Source organism: Clupea harengus, chromosome 1 (assembly GCF_900700415.2).
Source record: "Clupea harengus chromosome 1, Ch_v2.0.2, whole genome shotgun sequence".
Classification (NCBI taxonomy): domain Eukaryota; kingdom Metazoa; phylum Chordata; class Actinopteri; order Clupeiformes; family Clupeidae; genus Clupea; species Clupea harengus.
This window is the reverse complement of record NC_045152.1, coordinates 10,161,430-10,178,059: the sequence shown is the minus strand read 5'-3', so window position 1 is coordinate 10,178,059 and position 16,630 is coordinate 10,161,430. Positions and strand designations below refer to the sequence as shown.

The 16,630-nt window shown below is 40.5% G+C and overlaps 1 protein-coding gene across 1 annotated transcript; it reads left to right on the top strand.

Moving 5' to 3' along the window:
- Positions 1 to 1,481: 1,481 nt before the first annotated feature.
- gh1 (growth hormone 1) lies at positions 1,482 to 12,210 on the top strand. The gene is made up of 5 exons (XM_031567293.2): positions 1,482 to 1,575; positions 1,842 to 1,981; positions 10,782 to 10,895; positions 11,195 to 11,347; positions 11,827 to 12,210. The coding sequence occupies exons 1-5, from the start codon at positions 1,566 to 1,568 to the stop codon at positions 12,028 to 12,030; spliced, it is 621 nt and encodes a 206-aa protein (XP_031423153.1). The 5' UTR covers positions 1,482 to 1,565; the 3' UTR covers positions 12,031 to 12,210.
- The last annotated feature ends 4,420 nt before the right edge of the window (positions 12,211 to 16,630 follow it).

Below are 16,630 nucleotides of genomic sequence, written 5' to 3'. Positions count from 1 at the left end.
ACACACACACACACTCCTATCCCCTGCCAGGAACTGAGATCAGTGGATGAAGGTGGCAAAGACCTGACAGAGCAGGTGTAAGAGTACTGGCTCTGCCACCAGGCTTCTCTTTCACTGGGCTTCCTGTGCTAAAGCCACTGAGATGTGCTGATCAAAGCCAGAGAGCCCTGAATGAGTTATGACAAGCACATACCCTAACTGCAGAAACACACAGCCGGCTCACTAATGCACTACCACACACAAGCACACACACAAACACACACAAGCACACGAGCACACACACACACACACACACAAACACACATACATACACACACACACACACACACACACACAACATAAAACATGTACAAACACACAGCCATTTACACAAGACATACAAACACAATCAGATGCATGCACACACACACACATAGACAGGCACAAACAGACACTTAAGTTAGCAGGATTTGTCAGCACTATATTTTTATTTATTATTATTATTATTATTATTATTATTATTATTATTATATATGTATTTCTATAAACAATATTTCCAAGGCCTTACCATACTTGCCCCCCCCCCCCCCACATACAAACACACACAGACGTGCACACACGTAAACAAAAACACAGAATGCCATGCGTCTAATTGTACCCTAAATTATTCCCTGTTGTACAGACAGACATGGTTGCCCTTTGCTGCCTGAGGTAAACATATCAGATTCTGTTGTTTCACCCAGAGGATTAACTCCCATGATCTCCCTGTGGTGTTGCATTCACCTATGCCTGGTGAATATGAAACACGGATCACCAGATAGGCAAGGAGAGGGGGGGGGGGGGGGGGCACTATCACCTCTGCTGACACATACGTCTGCCCATCATTACTATGGAGAGAGCAACCTTTCTACTGGACATGATCCAATACGCTAACCTGAAACAGTCGTAATTTTTCCCCTTACTCAAACAAGTAAATAAACTAGGCGTTCAGATGGTCAAGTGGTTAAATTCAACTCAAATCATTCTGAGGGTGACAACAGGTGTTTTAATGAGAATATGGACAGCTAGATAGCTTTTTCTGTGCCACTGAAGGTGAATTTAAGTAAACACGAATTGTTATGTTTACAGAAAACATGGACTTGACGATTACAAAACTTTGTTGGGATGTTTGTAAGTCTGCTTCTGTTACTTCAAAAATGTTCATCGGAATTTTGACTAGTGTGTCTTGACAGTGGTGGACAATTATAGATTGGTAATGACTGGGACAACTATGTTGCTTCAGTACATGATTTTTTTTCAGCTCTCATCCAACAAAATGGAAGTTTGTTTTTAGAAACATACAAAGCCTTTCAAAGGTCATGGAATCCAATTATAGACATCCCAAAATGGGATGCATATTACTGATGCACTGTATGTTTTTCTAGATACCCATTAACATGGATAACCATTCAACTCACTAAATGTCACTAAATCTATTTGTGCAACTGTGCAATAATACATCAAACCACCACGTATATATACTGTACAACTACACTCTAAACCAAAGATCATCAGAGAGATCCTCACCACATCTATCACAAAGAAAAATGGCCAAAGGTAAGCGCTCTCACCACTGATGAAAGAATTCTCCATCTCTATGGGCTCTCAAGAGCACCCAATTTTATTTCTATTTTCTCTCCATTTCAAATATCTGAAATGTAATGTCCAAGGGGTTTCTCTGCATCAGATTCTTGTTTGTTTGTTAACTTTCTACTACACCTTGCATCTGCTGACGCAGCTCTCTTCTTTGAGTGCTACCTTTTGATTTTAGTTTTTATGTTCACGCGGAGAGAACTCTAACGTTCCTTCTGTTTGTCTGTCAGTGTGTTTGCTGTTGCCGGTTCTGTTGGTCCTCAGTTCTATGGGCCATGTGGAACTGTCAGAGCACCAGCGCCTCTACAGGCATGCGGCAGATCGCATGAAGTCCTTGCATCTGATGGCTGTGAACATGATCAGCGACTTTGTAAGACTCATCTAATCCAAATATATCTTCATCTAATTTTTCCATATGATGGAATGTCTTGATAAGTACTGAGTGAAGCCTACTCGGCTAGTGAGGTATTGCTTCTAAAAGATGTATGTACTAGAACTACTTGACTGCTTCCTGATAACAGTAACAAAAGTTTCAAAACAGTGGTCTTAATTTTATGCCTTCTAATGTGCCTTCATTGTCAGTTTGAACTGTGTACGTCTCTGAGTATTGGTTGGAGGTATGCCTTGTTGTCTTAATGTCTTAATTAAGGTGAGCGTTCAGCAAACATATAGATCTTAAAATAACTTTAATCTTAACTACCGGTCAATTGTCCTCTGTGGCCAGGAGAGCAGCCTGGACTTTGATGACCGCGTTGAATTAAGCAACAACTTCCTGTTGTCCGACTGCTTCTCCGACTCCATCCAGGCCCCATCCAACAGGGAGGAGATCCAAAAGAGTAGTGTGAGTTTCCTGTTCTATATCTTATACTCTTCTCTATACAGCTAAACCTTGCTCTCTTATATACTGTATATATATGTAATATGACACATTTCCTGTTTCAGTTACATTATAATTACTGCTTCAATTCAGTTGAATAAATCATTTTAAAATTATTAATCTTAAATTAAAAACCATTTAAATTAAATGAACTGCCTGATGTTGCAGACCAGCTTTACCTAAGGCTGATCTGTAGTTTAGTGTTTAAATAATGGTTTGATTTGTAATAGATCTAAACAGTGAATTCAAACAAACCTCACATGACTTGTTGCATTTTGGCTTGTTTACTGTTCGAGCTGTAATAAAGGCTTTTAAACTTTACTATATCTCTTCGTCTAATTGATGATTTTGTGAGTGCCTTGAATACTGTGGTCTGGTGTGGATTTCCCCTAACATTTAAGAGCACCAACTTCTGATACAAGACTTCATACAAACAGCATAACCATTCAGTAATCACGTTTTCAAACCTGGCACACCCTATAATGTTTGGTTCCCTCGACAGGTTCTGAATGTGCTGCGCGTCTCTTACCAGCTGCTGGTGTCATGGGAGTACCCCAGCCAGGCCTTCAGTGGAACCTTCACCAACAGCCTGAAGCCCGTCACCATCCGGGAACGACTCACTGACCTGAAAATGGGCCTCCGCTTCATCATAATGGTAAGACATACAACAGGAACACCAACCATGACTATGTTGGCCCAATCAGAATCACTCACGATGAAACCCAGGAATCACTGATGGATTACCATCATGAAGAATGAACGAGACCAAACCGAACATATTTTCTGTCTGAAAAAAAAAGAGTTTTTGATTTCATCTTTCGTTTAACTACAGGTGAGGTTTCAGACCTGTGGAAAAGAAAGACTTCTGTGCCTTAATCAATTCAGTCCACATTTTTTCTACTCCTTTTGATCCCTCCCCCTTTTTTTTACAAATGTATTCTATTCTGTGTTGTTCTATTCCTTTCTGTTCCATTGTGGCCTTGTGTTCTGTTTTGTTCTTGTGTTCTATTCTTATATTATTTTCTATTTCTCTCAACCCGAGGAGCACCAGATTGGCCATTCCATTGTTGAAGAGAATTTATCAGCCCCTGCAGTCTTTGACGAGTCTTCCCTGGATAATGGTGCCCCAGGGAAGATTTACTCCCTGATGGCCTGCTTCAGACGTGATATCCACCGTGTGGAGACCTTCCTTAGGGTCGCCCACTGCCGTGAGTCCCCGAAGGAGTGCTTGCCCTAGGGACACATGGAGGAGGAGAAACCCCTGCTGGCTATACTTTCCCAGCCTTTCAAATATTACCACTTTCATATTTATTCCTCTCATTCCTGGAGCAATCATGTCTACATGAGTGACAACTATGAGTGACAACTTAGTGGATTTGGTTTATACTGTGACAAGTGTTAGATTTCATTGGTTTGAAATGTGTGATGTCTGTGTTGAAATGTAATTCATTAATTAATTTGCCATGAAAAAACACTACTGATTTCCATGATTTTGAAATATGCAAATTCCAGCTCATTTTGAGGCAGCTCGAAACAATGACAACCAGAGCATGAATGCATATGATAATGTCCCCCCTAACTATGTTTAAGTTTTGTCAGTCAGCTATTTTCATGATCCATGACTTTGCTCCATGTGTGTATGTAAAGAAATTAAATGTATTTTAATATTTCTTTAACTTATTTAATGCCTACTCTTTAGTATCTGTGCTAGATTATCTAATAAAGCTCTGCAATTAAAATAATGACTGGCTTCCCTTTATCTGTAACACATGGGCACCTCACTCAAATAAATGTAACCAACTATGCAACTTCGGAACGTCTTCAGAAACTTTGCAAACATTGTAGGCCTACTAGTTTGTTACTAAGCTACCATGTTTTTTTGGTGAATACTTAAATAGTAAGTCTAATGGTTGTCAAAGAGGACCCATGTCCAGCAGTGTGAGAAAGTAGAAGTATGTTGACGTTAAGAGTTCTTGGTAATATTAACTCTTTGCCACACCAGGCTATAAAGGCTGCATCAGAGTCACTAATATCAGGCAGGCATGCTTTTCAAAAGTTGTGTGGATTTTGCTGCTGCTGTGAGGTGAAGATTGCCATCTGGTGTTCACACATTTGCCAGCCGGGGGCGCCCTTTCCTTCATGAGGATGGAAGGAGGCCTTTCAGACTGATGGAGCATCACTGCTTTCAGTTTTGCTAGTATCAACCTGCTTCTCGTTTTTGCTCATTGTTTGATATGTCGTTTTACAACAGCCATGAAGGCCTAATGCCTGTTTAAAGATAATAACCATGGAAACTATTATCAAAAGACAGCAATGTCTAGCAATTTATCTCTCTCCCCCTTCTCTCTCCCTTTCTTTCTGTCTTTCTTCATAAACCAACAAGACTGGTTTCATCTCTCTTCAGTGCCAATGGAAAACCTAGGGTTAACTGTCACTATTGCATTGTCTACCTGTGCTATTATGATAAGCATTACCTGAATACAAACGCATTAAATCTCATATTTACTGGGATTGTGTCAAATTTAAAAACCTTCTAAAATGTTAAAACATGCTAAAACAAGTGGTATGTATCTCTGTCAATTCATAGCCAGTGAGAAATGCAGTGAGAAAACATAATTCCCTAAAATTATAAGATACATTCTAGGGACGGACCTCAGAAACAGGGGTTGTAGCATAATCGTTAGCACCCCCATCTCCGGTGTTCGAGGGGGTGGGTTCGTGTCCAGTGCAGGACTGTGTACAATTATATGAAATACTGTTACGCCCCCTGGTGGCTCGGAGTAGAAGGACACAACATAAGGCAACAGGTTGAGCACATAAGGGTGTAGTCACACAAAACTAGGAACCGAATATGCAATAAAAAAAGTATTTATTTACAGAAAAGCAACACAGGAATCAAAGAGGACTGTCAGTGGCACCAAATAAAACGAACATAATAACCCCACCCCCATTGACAGGTGCACCCCAAAGTACTGCGGTTGGTGCTTACTCTAAACTGGGGTTTTAACAAAAGGTAAACCTACGTGGATGTGATATGTAGACCCAGGGCATCTTACCTATCCTCGTTTGTCCCTGTGCGCAAAACCAAATAATTAACAAAAGACAAAACAAAAGTAGGCTGCTAACAACTAAAGTAAATATTTAACATATGTACAACAAGATGGAAACTTTACATAACTAAAGATAAATCAATAAACAAGCAAAACCAACCAGAGCTCAACCCAAGCTCAACCGTACGTAACACTCCCCCCCCCATAAAGAGTCAGCTGACGATACCTCAAACCATCCCCTCAACACCAAAATAATAAACACCCCCAGTAACCACTTACCAACAAGAGTTACGAACTGCCCAGCGGAAAAAAAAATTGAAGCGCGAGCAGCAAAGCCAATGTCAACTGCTCGATTGTAGAATAGTGCATTTGGCTACTATTACACTTTCTGATAAGTAGTCTACAGGATGGACCAAACCCTGTAGAACCGCACCAGCACCAATACAACTTGCATCGACTTCAACAGAAAAGGGTTTACTAAAATCAGGAGCACTAAATAGCCTATACTGGGGCATTACACAGGATTGCTTTACAGCTTTCAAAGGCGGTTTGACACCTAACCGACCACACAAACTGTACCAGGGGAATGATCAAGCAAAACACATTAAAACACATTAGCAACACATTAAAAACCTACCACCTGTGCATACTTTTATCTCAATGCGGACCACAGTCAGCATCATTACACCAAATCACTACACCAAATCCGACGGTGAAGGATCCTGTTTGTGGACATCTCTGCCTTCAATACCATCATTCCTGCTCTGCTACAGGACAAGCTCTCCCAGCTGAGTGTGCCTGACTCCACCTGCAGGTGGATCACAGACTTCCTGTCTGACAGGAGGCAACACGTGAGGCCGGGGAAGTATGTCTCTGATTCCAGAACCATAAGCACCGGCTCCCCTCAAGGTTGCGTTCTTTCCCCTCTACTCTTCTCCCTGTATACAAACAGCTGCACCTCCAGTCACCAGTCCGTCAAACTCCTCAAGTTCGCGGATGACACCACCCTCATTGGGCTCATCTCTGGTGGGGATGAGTCCGCTTACAGGTGGGAGATTGACCATCTGGTGACCTGGTGTGGCCAGAACAACCTGGAGCTAAATGCTCTGAAAACAGTGGAGATGGTTGTAGACTTTAGAAAGAACCCAGCCCCACCCACCCCCATCACCCTGAGAGACTCCCCAGTCGACACTGCGGAGTCCTTCCGCTTTCTGGGCACCATCATCTCCCAGGACCTCAAGTGGGAGCTGAACATCAGCTCCCTCACCAAAAGAGCTCAACAGAGGATGTACTTCCTGCGGCAGCTGAAGAAGTTCAACCTGCCACAGGCAATGATGGTGCACTTCTACACCTGCATCATCAAGTCCATCCTCACCTCCTCCATCACCGTCTGGTACGCTGCTGCCACTGCCAATGACAAAGGCAGACTGCAGCGTATCATCCGTTCTGCTGAGAAGGTGATTGGCTGCAATCTTCCATCTCTTCAGGACCTGTTCGCCTCTAGGACCCTGAGGCGGGCAGGTAAGATTGTGGCCGATCCCTCCCACCCGGGTCACAAACTCTTTGAGGTTCTTCCCTCCGGCAGGAGGATGCGGTCCATCAGGACCAAAACCTCACGCCACAAAACCAGCTTCTTCCCGGCTGCAGTTGGCCTTATCAACAAGGCCCGGGACCCCCACCTGACCTGGAGTCTTATCCCACCCCCACACCCTAAGTCTGTGTTACATTAACACACATTACATTGCACATTGCTCATTCACATTGCACTCCTGTTTTGCATTTTGCACTCTACTTTCCACTTTACTTTTTTTATATTCATTGTTTATATATTTGTATCGTATATATTGTGTTTTTTGGTTCTTATGTGTAGTACTTTTTCTTATGTGTAGTACTTATTTGTGTTTTTATGTTTTTATGTTATGTGTAGTACTTATTGTGTTTCTATGTTTTTATGTTTACTGTATGCACCTTCACACCAGAAAAAATTCCCATTCTGATTCTGATTCTGATTCTGATTTAATGCAGCAACAGTTTTTTTTATTTAGACCTGGCCAACAGAACCAAAAGCATTTCACAACCACATAAAGCCCGGAAGACATAATGTTTCTGACATTCGATAGAAAATCATGCATTTTAGATGGACAGCTGATGCACTGGAAAAAAGATGATTGCTTCCGACTGAAGAACTTTTGTTTTCAGAGGCTTTCTATTCACTGTAGGGACATTTTATTTTTCAGTTGTCAAAAGTGGTGGAGACGAAATTGGTGATTGCAAAAAGTGGTGGTACTTGTCCCCAGCATCTCACCTAGGGTCACTGCTTGACCACTTCTATTAATAAAGATCAAGACTTTTCACCTACACACACTACATTGCACACTGCACATTGCACATCCACTTTTGCACTCCTGCCCTGCTTTTTGTATTGAATTGTAGTACTTATTGTGTTTGTGTAGTACTTACTGTGTTTTTATGTTTTATGTTATGTGTAGTACTTACTGTGTTTGTATGTTTTTATGTTTACTGTATGCACCTATACATCAGAACAAATTCCAGGTAGGTGTAAACCTACTTGGCAATAAATACTATTCTGATTCTGAATCTTCTGATTCTGACCTGAATCTATCCATTTAGACAACTTTCCGTAACTGTCACAGTAAAAACATCACTCCAACCTAAATATTCAGGAGATGGATGTGTGTGTGTTTGTGTGTGTATGTGAATGAGAAACAGATTATATAGTCCTCAGTGGAAAATGTTGAATTCGATCTGTTTTCCTGACCTGATAAAGACCGAAAAACAACTCTACAGACAGCTCATGAGGCAGAAGTGAGTTTACTGACCTCGACAGACCTGCTTGTTTGTTCTGTTTATTTTGGTAAAATATGGCCAAACAGTAAACTTTTGTATGTTGCATATATGTGTTTTTTTGTGTGTGTATATACATATGTAGATATATAGATTAGTGCTGTCAGTTAAACACGTTATTAACGGCGTTAACGCAAACCCATTTTAACGCCGTAATTTTTTTATCGCGAGATTAACGCGAGATTACAATTTTTTTTTTCTTTTTTTAGATCAACGTTCTTTTTGGCCTGGCAAACTGTGTAGTAGGCTAAGGTTACGGTTTGAGTCAATGGTGAGTGCGATATGGCGAAATAGATGATAAAAAGCTTCTGAATGGAAAGTTTACTTTTAAAAGTTGTGTTGTGCAAAAGAAGCGAGCTTCACTGTTGTCTGAAAATGTCAACAGGCAGCTGGCTGAAAGTAAAGAAGTAGTAGGCTTACCTTTTATTGGTAACATAACTGTGTCAGTTCATTGTTTCTGAAATAAGAGGCCTGACTGCTATGTTCCCAGCAAACTTGAAAAAAAGAAAATATTAAGCCATGGTTTACCTGAAATGTGCACTTCATAATTTTTTGTTGTACCGCCCTGTTTGTCAATGTTGGTTTTCAATAAAATAAAAATGTGCATAAAGCAAGCCAATCCACTTTTCCATGTTGATAAGGGCATTAAAATAAAAATAAAATGATGGAAAAAATAAATAAATGAAGGGACATTTAGAATAGAGAAAAAATTGCGATTAATTTTGAGTTAACTATGACATAAATGCGATTAATCGCGATTAAATATTTGAATCGTTTGACAGCACTAATATAGATATATATTATGGCAAGCCAAACAGGAATTATTCATTGATTTGAAATATATTGAAGGAAGTCAGATATATATGCAATAAATTCTGATATATATACAATGAAATGTGATATTTGTACAATTAAGTCTGATATTTGCAATGAAGTCAAATATTTATGGAATAAACTCTATATACAATGAAGTCTGATATCTATACAATGACCTCTGTTTTTTCTCTGGCATTTGTGTTATACAGCATAACCTGTTATAGCTATACTATGTGGATGTCAGGCGTTTAGTACGTTTGAAAAAAACTACATGTCCGAATAACTGTTTGTCTTTAGGAGCACATGCTTAGACTCCTAGGCTAAATAACAGATGACAGATTACATGAATAATAACATAGGTACATTGTCCACACAAATACACACACACACACAAACACACACACACACACACACACACACACACACACAGACACACACACACACACACTCTCACACACACACACACACAAAGACACATATCCACATTAGCGTCATGGAGCCTCTCCTGTTTCTTCTTATGATCAATTAATGCACGAGCAACACCTGTATATAAAGCTTCACTCCAGACATATGACAACAAATTTCACTAAGCTTTTCATACAGAGAAGATCCTACAGTCATCCTCACCAGCAAAATGACAAAAGGTAAGGACTTTTACCTTTCTGTAGCTAATAAAACGTAAGTAGTTATTTCATCTATTTATTTTTTTCTGATTATCTACGATTTATCAATAACATATTAGCTCATGTGCCATAGCAACCAAATATACAGTGTCAGGGTTCATGGAACTGCTCTTTTATGGACAACAAAAAGCCTATTTATAGGATATGTCCACTGTGATATACTGAAATAATGTAGCCATCAAGTGCACTTTAGATAGCATTCATTTTCAATTATTGTGAAAAGTCAACTTTGCCAATATTTTTTAAGTTTAATGAGATCACATGTTAGAGCAACCTGTACCCATAGGCCTGTGGGTTGTGCTTCAAACAAGACTTCTTTGCAAGTGTCACACTGTGTTCAAAGACCTAAGGACTGTATTAAGTTTGTTGGATCTGTTTGTAGCAGAGCATGAGTCACAATCATCCTTTCACATACAGTATATCTTGTGTGTCTGTCTGTCTTGCACCATGTGCTCAGGGAGCCTGCTGTTGTTGTTGCTGCTGCTGAACATCACTGGAAGTGGAGCAGGTGTTATCAATAGTCAGCAACTGTTCAGCAACGTCGTCGTCCGTGTACAAGTCCTGCACCAGCTGGCTGCAAGAATGCTCAATGAATTTGTGAGAATCCTCATCAGTTATTTTTTGTTCTAATTCTGTTTCTGTGAAGTTTTTGCTTTAAAGGTAGTGCTGAATAGATTCTGAACTCTGATCAGACAACTTGCCTTATTATGCAGCATTTTATAACTGTCAATATACAGAGTTTGCTATGACATCCATGGCTTGATTGACAGATAGGCAGACACTGATAGATAAAGGCAGATAAAGTCACAGACAGAGAGACAGACAGATAAACAGTAAATAGAGTTCAGACACCAACACAAACCCTGTGCTTCTTTCCAGGAGGAGAGCCTCCCAGAGGACCGCAGGGCCCCGAGCAAGATCTTCCTCCTCTCTCACTGCATCTCGGACTCCATTCCGGCTCCCAGTCACAAGGACGAGACCCAGAGGAGCTCTGTGAGTCCAGTGGAGGGCCGGGGATCTCACCACTCGCCAGATAGCCTCACACAGCCTCTGTGCTGCCTCTAGTTGTTTACAAAATATGAGATCCTGGAGCTCTATTCTACCCAGATCTAAGCCACATCTGTTCCAGAGTCAGTGTGTGTGTGTGGGGGGGGGGGGGGGGATGCAGTTATCCTATTCATCCATCCATATAAGATCTGGTTTTCCTTCATCATGTCTTGATGAGGAGCACTTAAAAAGCTTGTTTGCAGCTTTATAAACACCTTCCTCTGCATGCCCTGTTCTTTCAACAGGTTCTCAGGTTGCTCCGCACGTCCTTCCGGCTCATCGAGACCTGGGAGTATCCGAGCCAGGCCTTCAGCGGAGCCTTCCTCAACAGCCTGGGGCCCAATGTCATCACAGAAAAGCTGAATGACCTGAAGATGGGTGTCAACTTGCTCATTGGGGTAAGGCCTGGGGAACATGGTTCCCAAGGCAGTAGCAGAATGTTCAGATCTTTGCAGGCATCCATCAAGTCCCAAGATCCAGATTTTAGGTAGTATTGAGAGGATCTTTTCCCAGTGCCCAGAATTTGCCTTGGGGAATGAGGTTCTGAGACGGAATGAATGCACTGCTCTGGAAACATTCTGAAAATATTACAGCTATACATGACAGTGTCCTGACAGCATTATGGGACAATACTGAACACTTTGGGGACTATAGGGCCACTCAAGATTATTTGTATTCCTCTGTGGTGGTTCAAAAATTGTAAATGAATTGAAAAGATTATGTGATTGAACTATATTTTACAATTAACATTAGTGAACAAAGGCTATAAATACATTCTATTCCATTATAAAAAATATATACTTTTCAGTTATAACAGTGAATAAAATGTAGAAAAAAGTAAACTCACAAACCCGTCCACACATCCTGCCCCATTCAGGACTTCCTGAACGGTCAACCCGACATGGAGGGCAATGACTCCCTGCCCTTGCCCTTTGAGGACTTCTACCTGTACCTGGAAGACAACGACCTGAGCAAGAGCTACCGCCTCATGGCATGTTTCCGCAAGGACATGCACCGCATAGAGACCTTTATCCGCATGGCCAGCTGCCGGAGGTCTGCAGACTCCAACTGCACCCTATGAGAGCAGGCACGTGCTGACCAAACTCCACTCATTGCCCTTTGCTCCTTCCCTACAACTTTGGCACATTGTTCTTCTTTTTTTTCACTATAGGGGGTTAGTCATCACACTGGAGATGTAGTTTGAATAAGATTATTTTGTTATTGAATTTGTTCCTTTTAAATGGTATCCCCAGATCATTGCATACTCTGGAATCGGATCCGGATCTGATCAGGATCTGATGCCTTCCAGAGTCAGTTACCATCTGTTCTGTGATTGTTCTTGTGTTCTGTAATGTGTTGTGAAAGAACCATGCTTGGAGTATTAGCCTATACACAAGCTCAGAATGATGCTACGCACAAACGTTTTTTTTGCCTCATGACTTCTGATGGACCATTACCATGAATTAATCAGCCATTATTGTCCATTGAAAAATAAGTGTGTATGTTTTCCACTCACTATATGGAACCTCTATTACTGAATTAATTTACAAAAAAGTTACATGGAGCAGTAGTCCAGATGGCAAACCTCCTACTTGTGGTCATGCAAACCCATTTAGGGTTTTTTTTTCAAAGTTTAATCTTTAATATTATTTAGTAGTATTATAAATGTCTGTGTAAGTGTGGTAGATATTTTCCAATAAAGATTTGCAGCACTAATGACAGCCTCTTTAATAATTAACATATTATTAACACATATATATGTATATATATTCCCTCTATTTGTCTCTGTTTTGGCCAAAACTACACAAATGTTTGAATTGAAATGAAATGCCTATGCTGCTCGAAGATGATGACTTGCTCAGCAATCAACACCTTGCTCAGACAAACATACTTGCTCAGCACTCAACACCTTTTGCAGCATCAGTGTATGTCAAATTGACGCTTTAAAGGCTACGTACACCATGCGGACGACAATTCCCCACTTTTTATTTCAGAATCTTGTTCTGCACCCTCTAATAAAGAAATTAGACCCATATATCAAGGTTTAGCCTAACAACTTTTGCATCATCAGTGTGTTAGTTTGGCCTATAGAGGTCAGTAGGCCACATACTTCAAAGGCTGCAGCCTACAATTCCCCACTTTTTATTTCAGAATCTTGTTCTACACCTTTTAGTAAAGAAATCAGACCCCTACTTAAGTAACTAAAAATTGTACCTCCTCGATATAGGGGTCAAATTTCTTTATTAAAAGGTGTAGGCCAATTGTCGTCTTCGTGGCGTACGCACCCTTTCAAGCACGAGGCCTATTGACCTCTCAGCCTCTCAACAACTTTTGTATCAGGCTGCGTACCCCACGTGGACGGCAATTCCCCAGTGTATGTCAACTCGGCCTATAGAAGTGAGTAGGCCAAGCACTTCAAAGGTTGGACATAGCTTTTTATTTTACAATGGTGTTCTGCACTTTGAAACAATCAGATTTTACAATCTATGTACCTGTCATATTTAAGCAGTTCATATTTATTCCAGTTTGTCAACTTCTCAGTTAATTTCATTTAAATGGATAAGCTTCCTTCTTGAAAGTCAATGTAAAAACAACATTTTAGCTTATTCAATTCTCAATTCATGTGTATCAGATCAATTTGGCTAAATGTTAGATAAACTATTATAACTTCCTGAATAATACAGCTATAGTAGGCTATGTTTGCTTGTACAAATATGTAGAAACTATGTTCATATTTATAGACTTTTCTGGTGTCTTTGATTTTGTGAGCAGGGGCGGAGATCCCATTTCATTGTAGGGGGGGACAATACATGGTCAAACTTTAGAGTGTAATTCCGGGGGGGGGACATGAAAAAATTGCTTTCACGAGAGCTAGCATAAACTGCTAAATACCGAATTCTCTTATCACATTTACAAACAGAAATTCAAAGTCATTTTAGAATTATCTAAACAGCATTAAATGTACTAACACGAAATATCTATTCACAGACAAATAATGTCCAAAGTTCAAGAGAACTTGATGCTCAAAATAAGTTATAAAACAGCTCAACAGGGAATCGAACTAGCAACCTTTTGATTACAATACGACTTCTCTACGTCCTACGCCACTGTCACTCCACATTAATATACCAGCATAGTTCATGGACCACAGAAAAAGATGATATTAATTTAACTTCAGATAATTTAACAAATCTGGAGAGGCACTGAGATGTAGACCTACGTTTATTAACTAGCATTAACCTGCCCTGACAGGACAGTGTCCTAGACTGTCTAGCTAGCTATCTTAACTGTGTTAATTACCGGCATGCGTGTGTTATCAGCAAACGTTCACGTTGTCATGCCAATCCATTAATAAACTTATGTATACTTGTTGTGCATATCGATTGGAACTTCGTAAATGGAGTTTAGAAAAAAACTTCTTCTTTACATGTTACTTACTGCGTTCGAGAATGAGGTAAATCTCTTTACATATCGTGTATCATAGCGGCAGCGACAGGGGACAGAGGAGGAAACAGTCTGACAATCTGACCGTGTAGGCTACTGGGCTGATTAACTGAAACACGGAGCTGCCGGTAGCCCTGCCCGTTGGAAACAGCATGTGAACCAAACCACTTTGAGGAATAGGGGGGACATGATTTTTCAACACTTAAAAAACTATTTTTGTTTACGTCTATAATTAGCACCGCTTGTGTCGTCGTATTTTTATTTTTAATTTTTTTTTTTTTTTTTTTTTTTTTTTTTAAATTTTTTTTTTATGATTGTTGGGGGGGACAACTTTATGGTGGGGGGGGACACGTCCCCCCCGTCCCCCCCGGGATCTCCGCCTATGTTTGTGAGGGTGCTTATATTAAGCATCTGGTTCAAAAGTTTCTAAATTCATTTTTGTGTGTGTGTGTGTGTGTGTGTGTGTGTGTGTGTGTGTGTGTGTGTGTGCAGTCTGTGCACTGTCAAGTTTACTTGACCGAAATCCGTGAAGTCAGTGAAAAAAATATTACCTTTTAGATCAGGGGTAGCCTACTCAATAGGCGGACCGCGGTCCGGACATACAAATTTGGACCGAAGCCAAAATCAACATTCTAATTGAATCATGATCCAAGCGAGTTTTCATTGGTGCGTGATTTCGCGCTGTATATTTGTTTCCTACTCGATGTGGTTTCTATCTTCCGTGTCCAATCCAGAGGTCAAATCAGGAGCAGTAATAACAACATCACTATGACAACTCACTCACTCAATGTTGGCCGCGAGCTCTGTGGGTCACGCAGGTTGTGTGTGTCAATGTCAAAAACGCGGGCAGGTCGATTTGTGAAAGGTATCTGTTTCTCAGCAAACGAAAATCATGGCGTGCTCTTAACCCGACAAAAAACGGAAAGTTGATTCCAAAAATCGCGAATTTAAGACAGAGTGGACTGACAAGTATGCATTTGTGCTGACTGTGGGGAGCACAAAACCAATGTGTTAATCTGCAACGAGACGGTTGCCCTTGTCAAAAGTGGTAACGTGAAACATCACTATGAAACAAAGCATGCACACTTCGCACAAAATTACCCCCAGAGGTAAGGGCCAAAAAATAAACCAACTGCAATCATCATACAGTGTAATAGTTAGTTCAGCCACACAACAAGAGCGTGCATACCTCAACATACTGTTGTTAGTCTGCCTTTTCAACCATGAATATGGTGAAAAACAAATAGCCTACAGGAGCACACTCACTTATGAACACTTACATCAGTGCCTCCGCCTGGCCTTCACACCTTTTATGCCCAAGTTTAAAGCACAAAAAAGGTGTCACCTTTCACACAAATAAGGCCAGACCAAATCAACTTTGGTGTATAGTTTTTGTTGGAGTTATGTTTTGGGATTTTGACCGTCACTGTTCCAGACCCTGGACTGAATGTAAATTTGGCGAGTGGACCTTTTGGGTTTCTAATTGAGTACCCCTGTTTTAGATGTTAGAGATAATCAGTTGTTCAGTGTTTATTAGGTGCTTACCATGGTGCTGAAACATCATTGACCAGTAGCCTACTGTGACTGCTACGCAGACCTTCAGCCGCACAGTGCAAAAACAGCAGTCTCTCACACTACTCAGCAGTCTATTGGACTTGTAATTATTTTTCGATGCTATTGGGAGTGAAAATCCGTGAGATGTATTGAGATCCGTGAAATTCAGTGTGATGTAGGCTACGTGAAACATGTGAAATGCTGAAAAGATTAAACGTGAAGTTTGACAGATCATGTAACCTGACATGAAGGTGTAGTCTCAAATAATTGCGCAAATGGTGGGCAAACGTAATTCAATGTTTTTTATCTTTATTTCGTTGTTTTTGTTCATATCACAACTTGGCTAACTTCATGGAGATGATAGTTGCGCGTCTCGCAAATATTATAGGCGCCGCAATTCGCTGAAACATGGATAGATCTCCTCAAAGGGTAACAAGACTTCTTATAGTTGTAGTATGTATTTATTTATTTATTTTGACTTGCGATTGAATTGTGCAGTGACACGTTTGCATTCAATGGTGTGTTTAGTGCCGTAAGAAATTAGGTAAGCTATATGTTTTGGGATTTCTGGTGAGATTTGTCTCATAACATTTGCGAAATTTGTGAGGTTTGATACACCTCACTAAAGCCCAGAAATAAAGCTTAGGCTAACAACATTGGTGCAATGGGGCGATGTGTTAGGC